Source organism: Spea bombifrons, chromosome 5, assembly GCF_027358695.1.
Source record: "Spea bombifrons isolate aSpeBom1 chromosome 5, aSpeBom1.2.pri, whole genome shotgun sequence".
NCBI lineage: Eukaryota > Metazoa > Chordata > Amphibia > Anura > Pelobatidae > Spea > Spea bombifrons.
In genome coordinates, this window is record NC_071091.1 from 95,663,714 (window position 1) to 95,684,250 (window position 20,537).

Below are 20,537 nucleotides of genomic sequence, written 5' to 3' on the forward strand. Positions count from 1 at the left end.
GACAAAACTGTTCCATGACATGTTAAATTGGAACCCCCAGGTCACACTTAGTATAACACAGGTAAATTGTGCTGCTGCCTCCCTGGTTTCCTGATATTACGTTTCTGTTCTAGCTGTGGATCATTGCGTCCTGAATGAACATGGCTGTGAGCACTTATGTGTGAATGCTGAGGGTTCATTCACTTGCCAGTGTTTTGAAGGATATGTTCTGCGTGATGATAAGAAGACATGTCGAAGTAAGAGTTTAGCAGATTATCAGATCCTATCATACACATATTATCACTTCTCTAGTTGTAGGCTTGCTATAAGCCGATTTAATGACAAGGCTCTCTCAGTATGTGACCGATTCCCATCTGTGGTCAACAAAACTACTTGCACATATAATATAGGAAAAACAAGAACAGTTTACCAAAACTGATATTATGGGAGAATAAGAGGCTGGGGCAATTGATACCAAGAAGTCATCAGAGATTTTTTCCCCAGTGGGGAGTCCAGTTTTGTTAAAGGGACACTCCAGCCATTGTTTGCACTTTAATGCATGCGATGGCTGAGAGGTCCCTTTAAATTGGGGTGGGGACAAGGCTTGTCCAGTCCTTAAAAGGGAAATCTGTGGGTGTGGCTAAATGCCGCTCCCCTGACCAGAGAATAAGGAGAATGATCTGGAGGCTCCGGGTCAAACCCAGGGAGTTCCCAGGTTTAAAAATAACACAGAAACCTTTTTAACAGTTTTTTGTAGTTTCTATGGAAACAGTCTATCAAATATGGCCTCTAATAAGAACACAAACGTGAAACGGCATCAGATGACTAAAAAAGTTGATTCATATTCATAGGTAAAGATCTCTGTAAATCAGTCGACCACGGCTGTGAGCATACCTGTGTGAATAACGAGGAGTCCTATATCTGCAAATGCTTTGAAGGATACCATTTAGGAGAAGACGGCAAAAGCTGTAAAAGTAAGTAATCTGGTACATCTGCTATTTCGTGACGGTATTAAATGGGTTGCTAAATGATTCTTAAATGTTGGAGGCCACGGGGTTGCTCGTGTTTAGGATATGATATAAGAAGAGATATATCTATAGAAAAAAACATGCTCTTGTAGCATTGAAATAGTTAAATCACAAAGACAAATTGCACAACAGGATTTGTCTGTGTAAGCAAAGCGCTCGCCAAGAAGGATACAAATCAGAGCGGAACAGTTGGTGGGAAAATTCAGACGTCTAATCGTTGTGTCCAGTCTCTGCAGCCGTTAGTGTTCTGTTTGATTGGCTAATATAATGCGCACATTGCATAGAATCACACTGGAAACGGCAGAATGCTTTGATTGCCATGGAGATTTACCAGCATCCTGTATAAACTATGAATAGCGTCTGCAATAAAGCAGGCATTGGTCTTTCACATTATTTGGTAACATCATTTATGTCACGGACCAAAACTTCAACCGTTTTTATTCAAAGATTGAGGTTTGTGCGGCCGCACATTGATTGGATGATTGTTACCCCATTTTCTTTATATACTATATCACAATAGCTTGTGTGACAATCTTTCCTTTATCTCTGAAAATACTTGTTATTGCGAACCATGACATTTATAATTGAGTTTAGTGGCTTAAAATAGTTGTAGCTGGGAATTGTTCCAAAATACTGCAAAATATACTGTAAATAATCAAATAATTATTGTGTGTGTTTGTAAGACAAAACTACAGGCAGGGTTTAGAGACTATTACTAACGTGAACGAGTATAAAATGTGATAAACGTAGTATTGTTACCATAGCAATCCATGACATGTTGACTGGGCCATTTCTTGGTTGCCAAGCTAATCAGCACATAGAAAAAAGCCTATATAAATAAATAACTTGGTTCCAAGGGTTAACTCCACAACAGCTTCAAGGTCTGTTAATAATAGTTCAAAATTCACATGAATACTCCCAATGCGGGGATCAATGATCCGATGTTGGGATATTGTAAAAATTCTAAAATTTAAATAAAAAAAATAATTTTGACTCATATTTCCTATCAAACATGCTAGACGTCCAGCCAACGTTTAGACTAGAATCACCGACATCTCCTTTAGTCTGTGTGGCATAATGTCTCCTTATTCCTGCACTGCAAAAAACAATAGAGCTTTATATGCTATAGTTATGGCGGTCAACAGTTTGATATATAAGGGGGCATTCAATAACCCAAGAGTATTCTGAAGTTTGTAGGAGAAAAGAACTTTTCAGTATCTATCTATAAATACATCTGTTTTCTCTCACGAATGTTGTTACATATCCTAATATCGTCTTTGTAGGATGCGGTGAAGGCCCAGTGGACTTGGTATTTATTATTGATGGATCAAAGAGCCTTGGAGAAGATAATTTTGAACTTGTGAAGCAGTTTGTGATTGGGATTCTAGATTCACTGGAAATTTCTCAGAAAGCCGCCCGAGTTGGATTGATACAGTATTCCACACATGTGCGCACAGAATTTACGATGGCACAGTACAGCACAGCTAAAGACATGAAGAAAGCCGTTTCTCAGATAAAGTACATGGGCAGGGGGTCCATGACCGGACTCGCCTTAAAGCTTATGTATGAAAAAAGCTTTTCCGAAGCTCAGGGCTCAAGACCACGTTCCATGGGTGTGCCACGAGTGGCAATTGTGTTTACTGATGGCCGAGCGCAAGATGAGGTTTCGGACTGGGCAAGCAGAGCAAGAGACGGGGGTATTGTATCACAAAATATAGTCAAACAGATGAAAATAAATAATTTCTCGTCAATGGGGGGGGGGAATCTTGTTATGAAGAAAAGGATGATGGAGATATTTTCATATCCTCTTCTCCAAAATAAAATTCTCTACCCAATCTCCGTCTATCCGTCCATATAACCCTAGTGTGGTTTTGCCATTTTACCTCAATGTTGAATTATGATTAGTAGATTTACGAGAGATCCAATTGATGGAACTCCAGTATGTGTTTTTTTAAATATGGTTACATTTATTTGACCAGCTGAAGAAATAGTTCATAGCTGCTGACAACATAAACAGTTTATCCAGCCCATGCTGCATGTGGCCAGACATTGGCAGTGTACTGAAAGGTAGAGCTGATTTAGTACCCAGTGCTGTGCATATTTTTACCTTTCATGCTAATTAATGAGTCAGTTGAATTCCTTTGGTTTCTCTCCAGCTACTTTACTGGGCTACATTAAATCTAGCCCTTTGGGATAAATACATGCTTCTGGAATCTATTACCGTATTTATTTACATATATATATATATGTTTTTTCCATTAAAATAAGATCAAATGGATCAGAAAGACAGCAAATACAGATATTGTCAATGACTAATAGTCATAGGTGTACAGAGGTCCTTTATTACTCCCAATGGCACATTGTTTTAGCTAATCTAAGTTTAAAGGGCTGGTTGATCATTCGTAAAACCCTTTGCAATTGTTACAGCTTGTTTTCCATGACAAGTGACCCCAAACTTTTGAACAGTAGTATGTATAAGCTATTCCAAACCCCCAGAGCAGGAAGAATTTACAAAATAACAAAATATGATACTGTGTAAGGGGACCATGGTGGGCATCTAGAGGACATCTAGAACATTAAAAATAACTATATACAGTACAATTGTGTGAAAAAGCAAGTACACCATATTTGAATTATATGGTTTTACATATCAGGACATAATAACAATCATCTGTTCCTTAGCAGGTCTAAAATTTAGGTAAATACAACCTCAGATGAACAACAACACATGACATATTACACTGTGTAATATTTTATCCCACAAAAATAAAGCCAAAATAGAGAAAAACTAAGTACACCTTATGATTCAAAACCTTGTAGAACCACCTTTAGCAGCAATAACTTGGAGTAATTGTTTTCTGTATGATTTTATTAGTCTCTCACATCGTTGCGGAGGAATTTTCGCCCACTCTTCTTTACAACGTTACTTCAGTTCATTGAGGTTTGAGGGATTTGTTTATACACAGCTCTCTTAAGGTCCTGCCACAGCATTTCAATCACGTTGAGGTCTGGACTTTGACTGGGCCATTGCAACACCTTGATTCTTTACTATTATTCACTACTATAATCATGGGGTGTTGCTGAACTAAAGTTGTACCTGCTCTATAGAATATGTAAAATTGGGAAAAAAAATTATTTCTATTTTAGTATAGTTTTTTTTTTTTACAGATTAGCACTCATAATAATTGTGTTATATGTATTTCTATGATTTCAGATGAAGGTAATTCTTGTCCTTAACAACACAATGTATCATTTATGAGAAGGCATCAAACAGACATATGGTAAAAATGGCAAGAAAAGCTATTTAGGTTAGGAAAAACCCTTGGTCATATAGGGGTTAATCAAGATCAGTTAAGTCAGATATTAAGGAAATACCAGTCTGGATAAGTTAAAATGTATTTTTTGGTATTTATGATTAGCTTTCCTAGATTTATTTCCTGTAACGTCTAAACTGGAAGACATCACCAGCATAACACATGCCTCCCAGGAGCCCAGAGGCTTGGCAGAGCATCCGGCAAACACAAGGAAAACCCCGCTTAGCTATATTCTATAAAAGCCATTGACTGAATGATTGGTGTCACCCCAGCTTCACACTTCCTATTACCGTCAGAGTCATTCAAGAGTGAAAACCAGCAGATCTGTTAGTGATCAAGGAAATATATAGCATCTTACATCCTTAAGTGTACATAAAAAAGACATGGACGGGGAAAAGTCCCTCGTGGTCATGAAAAGACCAATTAATATGATGTAGTTTATTTATGAAAAACAAAGCGCCAGGAATATCCAAATATTCCCAAATGCAGTGCAAATGAGGATGTATTCCTAGACAGGACACACTGCATAAATCACGCCGGACGGCTGGAAATAATTGTACGTTCCATGAGTCAATTTACTGACTCTTTAAAGCAACACTACTTTTTAAAATGGACGTTTTGTTCATGTAAACCTCAGTGCTTTTATTATTTATATCATTATTTATGTCATGCGGCTCCCTGTTGTTTGTCTCCGGATTATTTACATAACCTGCCTGGACCGTCAAATAAAATCTCGTTGATGGCCTCTTTTCTTTGGCCGTTTTACACAGAGGTTTGTCTTAGACCAGGAAGATATTCTTGATAGACTCAACTCTATGGTAAACAGCAAACGTACATCTTAGACAAAAAACTGATAATAAGACCAGAATTCCATCAGTAATAGTTAGAACTTTAGCATCTATATTGAGATAACATTTTGAGACAATAATGTAGTTCTTGGAATATCTTAAAGGTGCTTTTCTAACCTTTTTTGGCTAGTAGATGTTTCAGGTCACTAAAATGTTGCAGCCTAGAGCACTTAGGAACTTATAGCCAGTCTGCCATCACGGGCCCATCAGCTTTATTTCTGAGTGTAAATATGGCACTATTTATCGCTAGGCACCTACCCATCAAAATGTAAATGAGGAGGTGAATTTTAGGATGCTGATATTTAGAGAAACTGGAGAAGGGGTCTATCCACAAAAGAAGGAGTTTGCAGAGAGTCTCCTCACCCACTAAATCATACATTATGCAGGGCCAGCTCAGCCCACCCTGCTAAAGAAATGTGCCCTTCGTATAATTACGGTAATACCGTATTGGCTCGAATATAGGCCGCACTTTTTCCCCCCACTTTAAGTCTTTAAAGTGGGGGTGCGGCCTATATTCAGGGTTTAGCGCCCGACGCCCGGGACATGCAGTTCCGGGCGCCGGGCAGGCAGCGGGGTTAGGATACAGATCCCCCGCAGCGGTGCAGGGGACCTGCATCCTACTCCCCGATACGCTCAGACAGCCCCCCCTGCCAGCACTTCCCACGGGGGGGTGCCGGCACGGGAGGTTGTCTAAGCGCATCGTGCGGACCGTCCGCACGATGCGTTTTACCTCTGCCCACCCCCGACTTACCGGAGCAGACTCCCGGGTGTCTTGCGGGGCCGGCGGGAGACATCTACGCGATACGCGTATGCAACTTCCGGTACCGGCACCGGAAGTTGCATACGCGTATTGCGTAGATGTCCCCCGCCGGCCCCGCAAGACACCCGGGAGTCTGCTCCGTTAAGTCGAGGAGGGGGGGCAGAGGAGGACAGTGGCAGCATATCTCGGGGGGGGGAGGAGGACAGTGGTAGCATATCGGGGGGGAGGACAGTGGTAGCATATCTCGGGGAGGGAGGACAGTGGCAGCGTATCTCGGGGAGGGAGGACAGTGGCAGCATATCTCGGGGGGGGGGACAGAGTGGCAGCATGTTTTTTTGGTGCTTTTTTAAAGAAAAAAACTTTTTCTTTAAAAAAGCACCAAACTTTTAGGGTGCGGCCTATATACGGGGGCGGCCTATATCCGAGCCAATACAGTAGTTAAGTGGGGGGGTGAAACCACGACTGTGATTTTAAAAACTCTGCATTCTAGTGAAATTAAGTCATTTAGAAGTTAAAAAAAAGGACAATGAGACAGTAAGATGCCCGGCTTGTTCAGATAAATCGAGATGCTGCATGCCGCTGGATCCTGTAAAGATCATTACAGTAATGACAAAAAATGGAGTTATGGCTTGAATGGAGATAGAGAAAATCCTGCTGATATGGTATGGAGACTGAAGAGATATTAAAGGACATATGGCTGATCTATGGGAAGTCTAGAGTGTTCCCAGTTGCCCTGTCCTTTTTTCCATATCTTGGGACTGATTAACATTTATAAGGTCAGTGGAGTTTAATAGGAAAATTACGTAATACTTAAAATGCCCGGCAAATAACGCGCCGCGTGTGAAGAGATCAGAAAGCTGGAAGGAAGGGGTCCCTTGGAACTAGGAGGGGTTCCATCAATCTTCCATTAACATACCGATTTCATTATAAAGAGTGTTTCATTAAAACCGTAGACGATGTTAATTAAAATAAATGGGTTGCTGTAGTTCAATTAACCTATATTGCAGCAAAGAGCATTTTCGCTTCCAGCTTTGGTCAGCGGAAAAGGTTTTGAGGGTAATAAATATATCGCAGCAGCCAAATATATTGAATATTACTTTTGTGTCTCCCATTAAGGCGTCACTATTTATGCTGTTGGAGTTGGAAAAGCGATTGATGAAGAGCTGCAAGAAATCGCTTCTGCTCCACAAGAAAAGCATGTTATACACGCCGATGACTTCAGCTCCATGGGATACATCACTGAAAAATTAAAAAGCAGCATCTGTGAAGGTAAAGCTTGTGTAATATACAATCTGTCTCCTGCGAGGAAACACAGAATCAGAGGTAGACAGTTCATCGGCACAGTGCTGGAAATGGGAAAATCCCACCGGAAGTACCCTGAGATGAGAGATAAGTAATAGAGAGGGGCAGATTGGCATACGTTGAGAGGACTGGCCTTTGGGTACAAATGTCCTCGCACTTATCTTGCAATACAGCCGCCTTGCTGTGTAGCCCATGGCTGCATGCCCTTGATTTATTGGCTGCAGGCCTTAAAGTGCCAGAGACAATTTTCGGCCCTCGAGGCTCCATGCATTAAAGGCGATTACCATACCTGGAAACTTTCTACGTGAGCTGTCCCTGAAGTTCTTTAAATATTAATCCTTTAATTACTTTTCATGAAGATTCTATGTAGCGACTCCTCAAATGGGTTAACCCAACAGCTCTAATATCGGTCCTCATGGAAACCTTGACTTATTATTATTAGAAGACACTCTTAATTGCGTCATTCAATTAGAGGTATCAACTGTGACATACTGGTAGCAAAAACACTAATTAGGAGATTTAGATATCATTAGATCAATGGAGAGTACAAACGAGCCAGCTCCAGACTGTGTGACCCGGAGATTTGAGACCTTTAGCCTTGAGACCCTGACATTGGGGCAAAAACCCTGAGACTCAGTGCCAAACCCCTACATACATCAACCAAACAGCGTAAAGGACAAGCTTTGTGTCCACCTGCCGGAGAAGTTCCCCAGTGTACAGATGGAGCTCAAGGCAAACGCCGACAGGCTTAACGGTTGTATTTTTGACCAATACTCAGTCCACTTTCAGGGATGTCTCGCCCGATGAGGCTAATGCTCCACCTATATTCTACATATGTGCCACCTACAAAGCCAGTTTTCTTTTTCAGTTTTTAGAATGTAAAAACCCTCCACTCCTACCATTACTGTGCAGAGGTTGCAGGACTCTGTTTAAGGTGTCGCTATAGAGCGGGGTATCTCATGGCAGGGCTGTAGAATTTTGAGAATTAAATATAACAATATATGCCAGCAGATTCCGCAGTGCCGTTCCAATAGGGGACAGTGAAAATATTTAACAAAGACAATTTACAATTAGCATTAAACCGATACAGATCTATTGGTACAGAAGGGAGTGGGAATATACATTTTCTTAACGTATTCTTATTACATTCCTGGCTGTGCTCCAGGACCAAGTTGTTCTAATGAGTATGGCAGTAAATTACGTACGCATATTATTGATTCAGCTTCCATTTGCAGTTCAGTGGAATAGAAAGACGGCGAGATATATACTGTTGTTTTGGAGCCATCTTGTGGCTGAAGAAGTTTAAAATTCCAGTATTAAGACTTTAGATAAATGAGTTTGCTACAAAATAACCTTTTCCATAATCGAATATTATGCTGAATGCTTTTCCATCCTCTTTTTGCTATACAAAAAAAAATAGAGAATGTTTTAAGAGTAATGTAAGAGTTAACTCCATATTCCCTGCCATGCAGGCATTCAATTAAATCATGAAATGAAGTGAATAACTTGCCATGGAAGACTAATAAAACTCATGAATAGGCGCATTGAAGACTTTCATCTAAATATATATATATTTTTACTTTACTGAGATGGTGATAGATCAGCCTCCCACCAGAAATGGTAGCGGTTAGTACAGTGAAGAACTTAAACATGCGTGGGATAGGAATAAAGCTACACTTTATGGACAAAAGTGTTGGGACACTTGACCGTTACACCAACAGGGACTTTGATGACATCACATTCTAAATACATATATTTAGAAAGTGATGCATTACTTTTCAGCAGATTTTGGAGTATTTCTGTAGGACTTTTTGCCCGTTCATCCAGTAGAGCATTTGGAATGGTCCAAAATGTCCTGGTATTTCTATATAGTGTATCTTGAATCTAATAGAAGACCAGGGAGTTAAAGTTTGTGTCTCTACATCAGAAAAAGGACAAGGTGGGCTGAATGGTTCTTATCTGCATTCAATTCTATAATTCTGTATTGTTTAATGTTTTTTATAGAAATGTTAATTTTTGATTATCTATTTCAGGATGGAACAACTGGAAAAGGACCACTGATATGTCCAACCTTGGTAAGAATATATATATAGTTAAAAATAAAATATTTAGTTATAAGGGAAACTAAAATGATTTGGCCTGCTATGTTTAAAGTACACGTGCCCCACAGATCTACGGGGTATTGTTGGCATTGGGGCTTACTGTGTGCCTTTAAGCAGACACATATGAACTAACTATACATGCTACAGGCCAATCTGGCAAGTGCTGTCTAGCAATATGTACATTTGTAGCAACTAAAATAATTGAATTGTGCCAGTGTATGGATACTTCTTACAGCCTGGCTACAGTGTCATACTTCTGGTTTTTAAAATTATGTTTTTAACAAAACCTTTCAAAAATTATTGTTTTCTGTTTTAAGATGGTTCTAGTTTTCAGATAGTCGGGTTCTAGCTCTGTTATCTTAACCTAAGCAAGTAAACAAACACACTAGATCCTTCACATACTGCCTAGTGTTAAACAATAGAATGCCTTGGTTTTAGTCACCCAGCTAGACACTCTGACTAATTCCTAGAAAGGGAAAAATTAAGCTGGACTTAATAAGAATCTGCTCATTATTTGAGCAGGGGAAGCTACTCAAAATATCATGATGGCAGACTCCACGTCTGCAGATAAAGACGTTTAATGGAACAAAATGAAATACACATTTTGTTTAATGCTAAACAACAATAGTAATAGTAAAAGTAAACACAATTAACACTCAAAGGAAAAAAATAAATTTAGTTTTCCAGGGGACTTCCCATTTAAGGTGCATTTGCTTAACCTGCCAAATAAAATGTTTTAAGCTACGTGAACAGCATTTGGGTCAGAATTCAGCTTTGCTGTTCTTTGTAAATATGTGTTCTATGCACAAAACTCGTTTTTCCCCAGACACGTCCTCTGAATTCAAGGCGGAACGTGAAATCACTGTCTCTTGCTCGATGTCCGCAATAAAGTTCACAACCCAAGCAGAAGGTAAGATCTATTGCAGCTGTTACTGCCTCATCCCTGCCAGCTTACCATACCATTGTCAGCTGGAGGGCTATGTGCCAGGCGTACCTTTCAAGATGCCCCATCCCTAGACTCTGTTTTATTATCTATTTCATTAAATTGTGTGTGACTCTCTGAACGGTTTATAGCTGGGAACCTATCCAATGTGTTATGGAGGCTCCAGGTAAGGGTTCTGATAGTTGTAGTTCCAGGACAGTCATTTGACCTCTGGGTCCTCTAGTTCATTATGCTCCTACACACCATGGCTGGCCCCATCTCTTGGACATCTTTGCCCCACCAACCTACCCGTATATAAGGTAGCATTTTAAGGCTGAATGTAAATTGGGACTTGTTCAGTCACTTGTGTCGCCTATTCTTGAATAATTTATAGGCAAAAATGGAAAAACATGTTTTGTTTTTTTAACCCCTTAATGACAAAGCCCGTACATGTACGGGCTCAAAATGCATTGTTTTCAATGGGTTTAGGGACCGCCCATTGTCCTTAAGGGGTTAAGACTCATTTATCTTTAGTATTTTAATCGTAATAAACATTGTGTTATGTATGAATAAGGTTTCAGCTAAAAATTCTCACATAGTGGATATGTTAAACATGGAAAAGGGAATCATGGTTGAACAAAATTTTTTGGAAACAAAATAACCCTGTAGACACCATGCAACATATCCAGATGTGCATAATTGCTCTAACCTGTTATTTAATTATATTCTTTTGGATGAAGCAGATATACATTATCTCACAAAAGTGAGTACACCCCTCACATTTTTGTAAATATTTTATTATATCTTTTCATGTGATAACGCTGAAGAAATGACCCCTGTCCCCTTAAATATAACTCAACACACAGCCATTAATGTCTAAACCTTGGCAACAAAAGTAAGTATACCCCTAAGTGGAAATGTCCAAATTGGGCCCAAAGTGTCAATATTTTGTGCGGCCACCATTATTTTCCAGCACTGCCTTAACCCTCTTGGGCATGGAGTTCACCAGAGCTTCACAGGCTGCCACTGGAGTCCTCTTCCACTCCTCCATGACGAGATCACGGAGCTGGTGGATGTTAGAGACCTTGCGCTCCCCAACCTTCCGTTTGAGGATGCCCCACAGATGCTCAATAGGGCTTAGGTCTGGAGTCCATCAACTTTACCCTCAGCTTCTTTAGCAAGACAGTGGTCGTCTTGGAGGTGTGTTTGGGGTCGTCATCATGTTGGAATACTGCCCTGCGGCCCGGTCTCCAAAGGGAGGGCATCATGCTCTGCTTCAGTATGTCACAGTACATGTTGGCATTCATGGTTCCCTCAATGAACTGTAGCTCCCCAGTGGCGGCAGCAAAAAATGTGAGGAGTGTACTGTATGTTGCTTGCTTCATAAGTGCATGCGAGAAGAAGAGATCATTAGTTTGCAGGAGTCATGACGAAAAGCTCAACAAAGCAGGGCTTGCTAACAACTAATCAAGCTTTGTTGAGAAAAACTAAATTAAATATGGGTTTCTGAAGGCAAATTTGATCAAACATCTCAAAACTGACAAAGCTATTGGAAAGTGTCATGAAAGTAGATGTCAAACCTCATAGTGGATGCTGAGGTGACAGCTATATTCCAGATTACATTTGTTTCCACTTTAATCCCACATTATTATAGACAAATCTGCAGAAGAGCAATGCAAGTGTAAAAATATAATGGAGTTCCAGAGCAGCGCAAGTGAGGAAGTCAAGAGGCTAACACATCAATATATCCTTTTTTTTTGGGGGGGGGGGCAAGATGTATATGTTTTAAATGCTCTAAAACAACTACAGGTAAGTATTGAGATTGAGTTGGTTAATGTGTAATCTTACACAGGTTGGTAAATTTCACCAGAGCCGTCTCGTTTTATGTGTAGTGAAATGTTACGAATGCTCTTGTTTAACCCCGTTCTTATGTGCGACATTATTCGCCTCATTTATTTCCACCCTTATTTTTTTTTTAACCTAATTTTTCCTTGACTTAAAATTACTGGAAGAGATAACAAGACGAATGGAACTTCTTGAGAACCGTGTCGGACAAAGATAAAGGCAACAAAATGTACATTTAAAAAAAGTCTCAAGATGACGTCAGCTTTATAGGATAGTTGTTTGGATAAGACCATGGATTTTCTATTTATTTTATTTGGGAAGCATATGTTTCAGTTTGAAACAGAGAAAAAAATATATATTTTGTGTCTGTAAAATGTTTTGTTATAAAAAGTGTAAGCCGATTTGCTGTCACATTGTTACAAAATATAAATATTAAAAGGTAAAGTATTTGTTAAAAAGGAGTGTTGTACCAGTTATTTGTATAGAGATTTTGGAACTCTTGCTGAACGTTACAATACATGAACCTTTCCTTGTGTTTGCTGTACTTACAAATGAAACATGTAACTGATTGAAACATAGATTGGAGTCTTAAAATTGTATAACATAAAATGTTTACATTCCATGTAACAAATAATGGTTGTTTTCACTAATAACTGAATTGGCCGGTGTTGATGTAGGTCAGAGTTCACAGCACATTGGCCCAATTCATTGCAAACCTGGTTGATCCTGGCTTTATGCAGAATATCCAACTGACCTGCAAAAGCTACTTTGCTTGTCTATACTTGGATTCCTCAACCAAGCCACGGCTACTCTTCTCATAAAAAAAAAAAAGCCACAGCATGTCATTATTCCAACCCGAAGGACCCTGCGCATGGGCCAGCTTGGCCTCCTGAGGAACAGGTCCTCGGATAAATCCAGGACGGCAACTAACCTGTTCCTTTTCGTTAGCAGCCGAAGTGACTGCTATCGATATGATAATCTAGCAACTTTTTTATGCACAGTGACTGCCTGTACATTTTAATACCAGGGTGGGGGGGGGAGCTTATTTTCTAAACACCATACAGAGGCCAAGAAGCTGTCAACAATATTAACAAACCTCTGAAAACACATGAGAAACATGCATGTGTACGCGTGTATACATTAGCTTTCTTGCGGTCCATCTCCACAAGTGTTAGATAACGGCACCTCAGATTGCAGCCTACACATTATGTACCCCAGGACATATCAAGGCCTACCCACCACGTATTTGAAAAAACAAGCAAGCTGAGACTGGAGACTCTTCCAGCACGTCTCTCACATACTTATCATGCATCTTCCCGGTACAAACAACCTGGATATAACGGGATGCTGCTTTGACTCATCGCACCTCCCGACGCAAACAATAGAAAAGCTCACCTAGTCAGACGCTCAACAAAAATCTACGGAAGAAGATACTTGGCATGAAGGCTTTAATATGAGGTTATCATCGATGTAGGCAGGGCTTCTCACAAGACAGACATACGGGGTTATGGCAAAACTACAGTTGACAAAGTTGAATCATTACAATAGGTAAAGACTCGTTCCTTTTATAATCTATACTTCCAGCACTGGCTGTGGAGAATCTATGCTTATCGGAGCATTTAAAATTAGAATTAGACAGTAGGAGTCTTACAGAACAAGAGAACGGGTAGAGCGCATCTGGAACTACGTATTGTGTGAGGAAGGTACAAAATTACAACTTTCACAGGTAAATGAACTATGATTCAGTGAGGAACTGGATATTAGTTGAGCAAGCGCACCAAAGCTGTGAATGATCTGCTGGATAGGATGATACATTTTCTACAGAGGCAGAGGTATCAGGAATGGGGGATGAAAGGTAAATAACTGGAAAGTTAGAAATGTTGATCTACTGGTGTTGAGATGCCATTCACGATGTGATTTTGCAGACAGGTTAGGAAGAGGTCAGGAGAGGAACGGTAAATTAGTCACTAGCACAGAGGGGGCACTTTACAAGATATTAGTTTTCCAAGAAAGGAACAGAGTTTTTGAGCCTCTAGAAAGGGAGAGGAATAAATGCCTGGGGACACTAGAGGGAGAAGGTAGAAGATGAGACTATTCAAGTAGTGAGATCAAGGTCACAGGTTTCGGGGGGGGGGCTGCTTTAACATTTTGGCATACTTAAACTTCACTGCACAGCACCCCCTTTGAGAGTGAAGGATGTCAACACCAAACATTGTGCGTGTAACAACTTTGGCTGCCCAACAGAACTAGGGGTCTTTACATGAACAATTTAGGACATACATCTAAGAACTCAGCATATCACTTATACCGATTCCTGGGCAAGTTTTAATAAAACTGAAAACATAGCAGAGCAAACTTTATTTTTAAATATTTTGCTGGGAGAATACCATTAAAGAAAAAAATGTCCAAACCAGACTGGAGGTTATTGGACCGACATGTCAAGCCATGGAGTATTTAGTTGTCCTTCAACTCGAGGGATTTTCTACTGACTAGACCAGAGAACACAGATAAGATCACGATACATTTTAGCACGAAGCAGCTTTAAGTCACTTATTACCTACAACCCTGATGCTGGCACCTGTATAAAACCTGACAGCGAGACACTAAATGTATGATGTTGGCTAGACCAAGGTGACAATGTTCAATTAATGCTGCATTGGAATCCTACTGATGGAAGATTAAGTCCGCAATGCCCAGACTACACATTCATTAGAGGCGGACTGATTCAAAATCTTGACTTCTGTAACACATTATCAAGGTTCTGCTGCACGAAGAGCTTGGCTGACACTGTGCGATTTCAAGCGCCCGCATGCGTTTGACTATACATCACTTAGAGCCTGCTTAGCACTTTTCGCTGGAACAGCTTTTCACATTTTATAAATAAAGTAAATTGAGTTGAAACCAAAACTCTGTTTAGTGAATAAAGCCACAAGACAAATAAAACATATGCTTTAAGGGGAAAATAGCAACTGTTGTGATTGTCATTTGTGGCCAGTTCAGAACTTGTGCTGTTCGTCACTAGCAAACGTTACAGACACGAGACTGTTGAAACCGTCCCAATACACCATTATCCTGGCTACCACTGGAGCGCAGAACGGTGTAGTTTATGATGCGTTCTGGTTTACATAACACTAGGTTTCTATCATTGCCAAAAGCTGAGCAGTCACAGCACTTTACTGATGACTGCATTCAGTTTTGGACACACAACCCATGGAATACATTGAAATACCACAAACACCAGTGTGTGGGAAACCAGTTTTATTTAGAACAGTTTAGTGAAGCGATTTACTTCTCAATTGGCTGCTGCTGTTCAGGCATGCTTCTAATGATGTCTGAATCACCTACAAGAGAAAAAGAAAAATAAGGTTATTTCCCCCCAAAGATTGTATTGTTCTATGATCCAAGCCATGAGTTTACAAACTATGGAGAAAAAAAAAAAAAGTAATTCAGAGCCCTCAATGCACAGCGTACCTGACCTCTGTGGGAAATAAGTCACTACAAAGATCAACTTAACTTCCCCAGAGCTAGTGCTGCTTGTAGTTTGCTATATCAAGTAAAAGACTGCTCTATTACTACCCATCATGTGGAGTTAATTACAGATCCTTGGGGCATTGACAACCGGTGTTCGATAGTAATCTCTGCAATATTTTACCTAGACTACATTAGCTTTCTGACGTGCCTAGGATCATCTGGAGTGGATACTTAAGACAATACATAGTAGTTAAGGATACGCTATATAGTCAGGTGTGAAACGGGAGCAGCAAAGTTCGTTTTTTCTCTCTCTAATCAGCTATACTTGTATTGTTAGGACTCCATGGGACCTAATGGATATATGTTGGGCATATTCCCCAAACTACTATAATAAAGAAAAAAAAAAGCCAGTGCAAAGACAAGCTCATGACTAAAGCAGAGCTAATGCTATCAAAGTTATAAACTAACTTTCCAGAAAGGGTACGGTACAATGCAAAGGACATGTTTGTTCTAAATGTTCAGTGTGTAAAATTAGTTTGCTCGAGTAGAACATTTAAAAGACTGTAACTAGCTTTTAAGCATCAGAACCAGACAAGAAGCCAGCACTGAGGACACAGCCTAGTGATAATCTAGCGAACGTCTAGCCCGGAGCTGACCACTAAAAGGTCAATCCAGCGAGAATATATTCGCAGCGTGAAGGAAAGCACAAGACAAAAACCATACCTGGGTCGATAATGGCCAATGTGCATACTCTGTAGTATTTTCCACAAGCTGTACCCAACTCAATGTTGTTGCCACTGTAGTGGTGGACGCCGGTCTTTGCCAACATTGCATAATACTCAATTTCAGATTTTCTGTTGGATAAAAAAAGCAAAGTCAGCCACCATCATAAAGAAAAATCTACATCTTGTTCGCATGGAAAGGAAAACACCAGGTGAATTCAATATTTCACGGCAATTGCAAAGTTTGCTACCCAACAGCAGATACACAAAAATGGGATTCTAATACTAAAAGTTTATTTCACTGAACAGCAAACACATAGGAACTGGAAAGTGGCTGAGCCATCTGAATCGTCCCACTGATTACTATGGTATCAAAAGCACTTTACAAAGATCCAGGTGTCACACTGTTATTTGCTTAGTATTTTATATAAAAAGATTCTTTATATTGGTTTATGATGCCATAAATATAGTAATCCTTAATACCAAGGAGACTCAGATAGCCAACTCTTACTGTTTACAGTTCTATAATCTGTTAATTTCAGAATGTTGCAGTATATTCACTATTTGTTGCTCCCCAAAAAATGGTAGCAAAAGCTACTACAAGCGTAAAAGTTAGATATACTCGAGACAATAACACAAACTGTTTCCTTTAATTACTATCACGACATTAATGCGAAAAATCACAACTTGTTCATGCACAGTCCTACCCTTCACCCATCATACATCACTGTTACAAAAAAATACAACCCTTGCGGTATGTGAAAACTTGCATGTCCCGGGCATCAGGCGCTAGACCCCGAATATAGGCTGCACCCCCACTTTAAAGACTTAAAGTGGGGGGAAAAAGTGCGGCCTATATTCGAGCCAATACGGTAATTGTAGCTAATTCTAGAAGTACCGCCAGCTAAGCCAGTACAGGTGGGCTCAGGACATGTCTTATTAGAATAAGAGGTTTATTGGGAAATAAGGAAAAGCACAAAACACTGCCTATGCCTTTAAAGGAAATAGAAGCGAAGCCCTCTAGTAATCTGAATAAAGGAGTTAGGTCAAAATAAGGGACTGATGACTTTAGTGCTGAATGCACTTTTGTTGCAGAGTCAGAGCCCCTATAAACACATTACGCACATATTAAGAGCCAAGAAGGCAGCCGGCTGGTGACTTCTTGCTTCGTTAACAGCATCAAAAAGCTGCCATAAGCGGCATTCTGCTTTAGCAACTCACCTGAGAGCCGGGCAGTTATTGGCAAGAATGACCAGCTTGGCCTTGCCCTGGCGGATCATTTTCAATGTCTGCTTGTAGCCCAAGACATATTTACCACTTTTCATAACCAGCTGAAGTCTAGAGTTTATAGACTCCAGGGACTTTTTCTGAAGATCGGGAAGGAAAGGAAAATAAATTAACAGGATACAGATATTTCAGTATATTCGGCAATTGTACAATATATAAATGAGATTTTCATCCCAAAACCCTCATGTAGAAGTTAACAAATCCCGTTCCAAGCCTCACATTTATCACTTTCTTGCGGACATCTTAATACAAGTAGGAGGATATAAATTCCTTAAAGCAATGCGTGTCCTAATTTTACATATCGCATTAACTCCTTTAAATGTTGGGGTATAAAAACCAATAAAAGCACATGTGATAGACATACACACACACATATACACATATATATATATATATATATATATATATATATATATATATATATATATATATATATATACACACACACACACTATATAAACTTATGGTCTCATATCGTGATAAGAATATTCCAATGCATTTCTGCCCAGAGCGGGTTTAGTTTCAGACATCGCTGGGTATTTGGGAAGGTTAAGTGTTGTTGGATTTGTAACAGAATTGGCAGGCAGGGAATTCTCCGCTCGGAATACCCGATTACTCAGGACTCCAAAGCTTATATGACTGGATATTTAGAAACATCTTTGCCATTTAAAAGCATCTGAGATGTTAAACTGATATACTTTCTCTGCTCACCACCGATCTGTGGGAAGCATGGAAGTAACTTTTGCTTGTAACAGTTGGGGGTGTTATGGCGGCAGCAGCCCCCACTCTCTGCTAGGATATTGATGCTGTCACACGGGGATCCGCGGAACCCTTAACGGCAGGCGATCATTTCCACAAAGTTACGTGGAAACGAATGGCGGATATTAGAGATTCCTGCAGCCCACTGACAGGGGCTGACCACATGCCGCTCCCGGTGACGGGGCCTTAAGCATATACTGTGAGAACCCACACGTGGGACAGGCAGGAGAGGACTGGCCTGTGTGTCGGAGCGTGATGGGGACGCCGGTGGAGCGGCAGCGGTCAAGGCTTATAGTACCGAGGACCCGGCCAATGCTCCACGTGAGAGACGAGGCCTCACTCACCGTCTTCTTTGCGGCCACCATGATTGCAGCACTGGGATCCCGGACCTGCACGAGACAGGAAAGGACACAGTCAGATACAGGACAGATAGTGCTCTTTCCCCGAGCTGCCGTCGAGCCTTTACGAGGCCACGGAACGATAAAAATAACTTCGGAAACCGGAGCCTCACTCACCAGAGGTGTAGCTCCAAGATGGCCGGGGACCGAGAAAGGAAGAAGCTCCCACAATGCAACGCTTTTAGCTTAGGCCCGCCTGCAGTAGATTGGGAAAGTGGGCGGGGTTTAGTTGGAACGCACGTCGAGCTGGAACGCAACGCTACGGGTAATAGTTTGCAACGCGAGGGAAAGACAGCTTTATAGCAAAGAGGTCGATTCTTCAATTACGTTTATTGATATAGCGCCAACAGATTCCGTAGCGCTGTCATACAAGGGGACCGTGGGTTCTGGGAGCTAGGGTGGGGATAATTAAACAATAATGAGTTTATATTCGAACTATATTTATGAACTTTCTCTTCCTGTGTTTTATTTTATATGTTTCATTTTGGGGTCTAATAAAGCAGCAGCTTTCATCAGAGTGGCTATTTCATTCTACCGTCTTTTCTGTGCCGGACGGACAAATGTAATGAGCTTCTGCAAAAAAGACTGAATTTCCCTGAATCATACCTAAAATGAGGGCTACGAGGGTGAAAGACTGAGGAGTAACGTGAGAGTTGTACTTTATAGAAAGGGTAGTGGTTACCTGGAATAGACATTCAGTGGTAACAGTGTAGTACATGCAAACACAGTAAAATATTTCACACTTTGGTTTTGCGTCCATTTCCTGAAGTACAAAGTGAAAGAAAATGGGTATATGGCCCAAATGGTTCGGTTCTTATGTATTTGGATAAAACCCCCTCTTGCAGGAAAAAAACTTTAGTTTCTTCAAGATACAGAGTGAAGTCCGGGAGTTGAAACTGCAGCTCTGCAAACTCCGGTTTGGAAGTGCATTCTGTAAAGGGCCGTGAAAATATATTGCACACCGATTATTAACTTGTCGGCGAAGACGTTGATCGATGTGGGGGCAATGGAGACCTCTGGCAACAAAGCCTCTATATATATTATAACCCGGCTGGCCGGGACATCAGATAAATACGGGAGGAAATGTATTAATCAGCTGCCATGTGCTGTAAGGAAAGCAGGAGTCCAGGGCAGCTGCAGCTTCTGTCGCTATGTGAATAGCAGCTTGGTGAAAAACAAAAGTTTTAAGTTCAACAAGATTACGCCGACCAGGTTTATGTGCTAAACACTCCCAGGAATGTGTATGATTTATACCTTCTGGAGCAAGTATAATGATACATTCTGGGAAGGCACCAAAAAAACCGCTGGGAATTGAGGAATGAAAGTGGGTCCTTACATCTGCTCAGATTTTGGGTTCCAGTAGTGAGAATAAGATAGTCTTTGTTAATTCTAAAGCCAAACTACATGGTATAAAATAAAATGACCCAAAAGCAAGGATCCGGTTACCCGCCTTGAATTTATACCCTCGCTTATTATTAGCCATTACACAGCTCGTACCGCTACGTGATGGGCTGTCATAAAAAGAGCCTTTACGGTCATGCGTGTTTCTCAGATTCTACAGCTTTGATGCTTTAATTTTGTTAACCTATTTTTGTGATTATCTCTCACTCCTGTAAAAACTGTACATCTTATGTTCTTGTGTTTTTACTGGAAAGCTAATAAAACGTAATGCTGGATAGGAGGCATGAATGTATCACCTAATGGAAATTCAGTAGCTGCCACTAGATGGCGACAAACACTATATTCATAATGTTTTTATAGAGTCTTAGAAGTTAATTTAACAAAGGCTTTCCTGGTTCA

At 40.5% G+C, this 20,537-nt stretch overlaps 2 protein-coding genes and 1 non-coding gene across 4 annotated transcripts in view; 1 reads left to right on the forward strand and 2 right to left on the reverse strand.

The window, feature by feature from the left end:
* MATN2 (matrilin 2) overlaps positions 1 to 12,496 on the forward strand; it is a 34,812-nt gene extending 22,316 nt beyond the window's left edge. For both annotated transcript variants that reach the window (XM_053467196.1, XM_053467197.1), the window contains 8 exons: positions 114 to 236; positions 831 to 953; positions 2,291 to 2,704; positions 7,046 to 7,198; positions 9,265 to 9,306; positions 10,160 to 10,243; positions 11,910 to 11,999; positions 12,262 to 12,496. In XM_053467196.1, the coding sequence (XP_053323171.1) occupies positions 114 to 236; positions 831 to 953; positions 2,291 to 2,704; positions 7,046 to 7,198; positions 9,265 to 9,306; positions 10,160 to 10,243; positions 11,910 to 11,999; positions 12,262 to 12,317 (1,085 nt within the window). In that variant the 3' untranslated portion in view covers positions 12,318 to 12,496. The remainder of the gene's footprint in view (positions 1 to 113; positions 237 to 830; positions 954 to 2,290; positions 2,705 to 7,045; positions 7,199 to 9,264; positions 9,307 to 10,159; positions 10,244 to 11,909; positions 12,000 to 12,261) is intronic.
* Positions 12,497 to 15,343: 2,847 nt separating this feature from the next.
* On the reverse strand, positions 15,344 to 18,947 carry RPL30 (ribosomal protein L30). Its single transcript, XM_053466001.1, has 5 exons — positions 18,855 to 18,947; positions 18,684 to 18,728; positions 17,515 to 17,660; positions 16,295 to 16,425; positions 15,344 to 15,441 (listed from the first exon to the last, which is right to left on the reverse strand). The coding sequence occupies exons 2-5, from the start codon at positions 18,702 to 18,704 to the stop codon at positions 15,386 to 15,388; spliced, it is 354 nt and encodes a 117-aa protein (XP_053321976.1). The 5' UTR covers positions 18,705 to 18,728; positions 18,855 to 18,947; the 3' UTR covers positions 15,344 to 15,385.
* LOC128498539 (small nucleolar RNA SNORA72) lies at positions 16,131 to 16,263 on the reverse strand. Its single transcript, XR_008354758.1, has one exon. It is a non-coding gene; the product is annotated as a small nucleolar RNA SNORA72 (small nucleolar RNA).
* Positions 18,948 to 20,537: the final 1,590 nt, after the last annotated feature.

Coding starts and splice junctions, on each gene's coding strand:
- RPL30 (XM_053466001.1), bottom strand. CDS start 18,704: ATGGTGGCCGCAAAGAAGACG. Junction 17,661..18,683: donor TGGTGGCCGCAAAGAAGACG/GTGAGTGAGGCC, acceptor CCCGATCTTCAG/AAAAAGTCCCTGGAGTCTAT. Junction 15,442..16,294: donor ATTGGCCATTATCGACCCAG/GTATGGTTTTTG, acceptor TTTCTCTTGTAG/GTGATTCAGACATCATTAGA.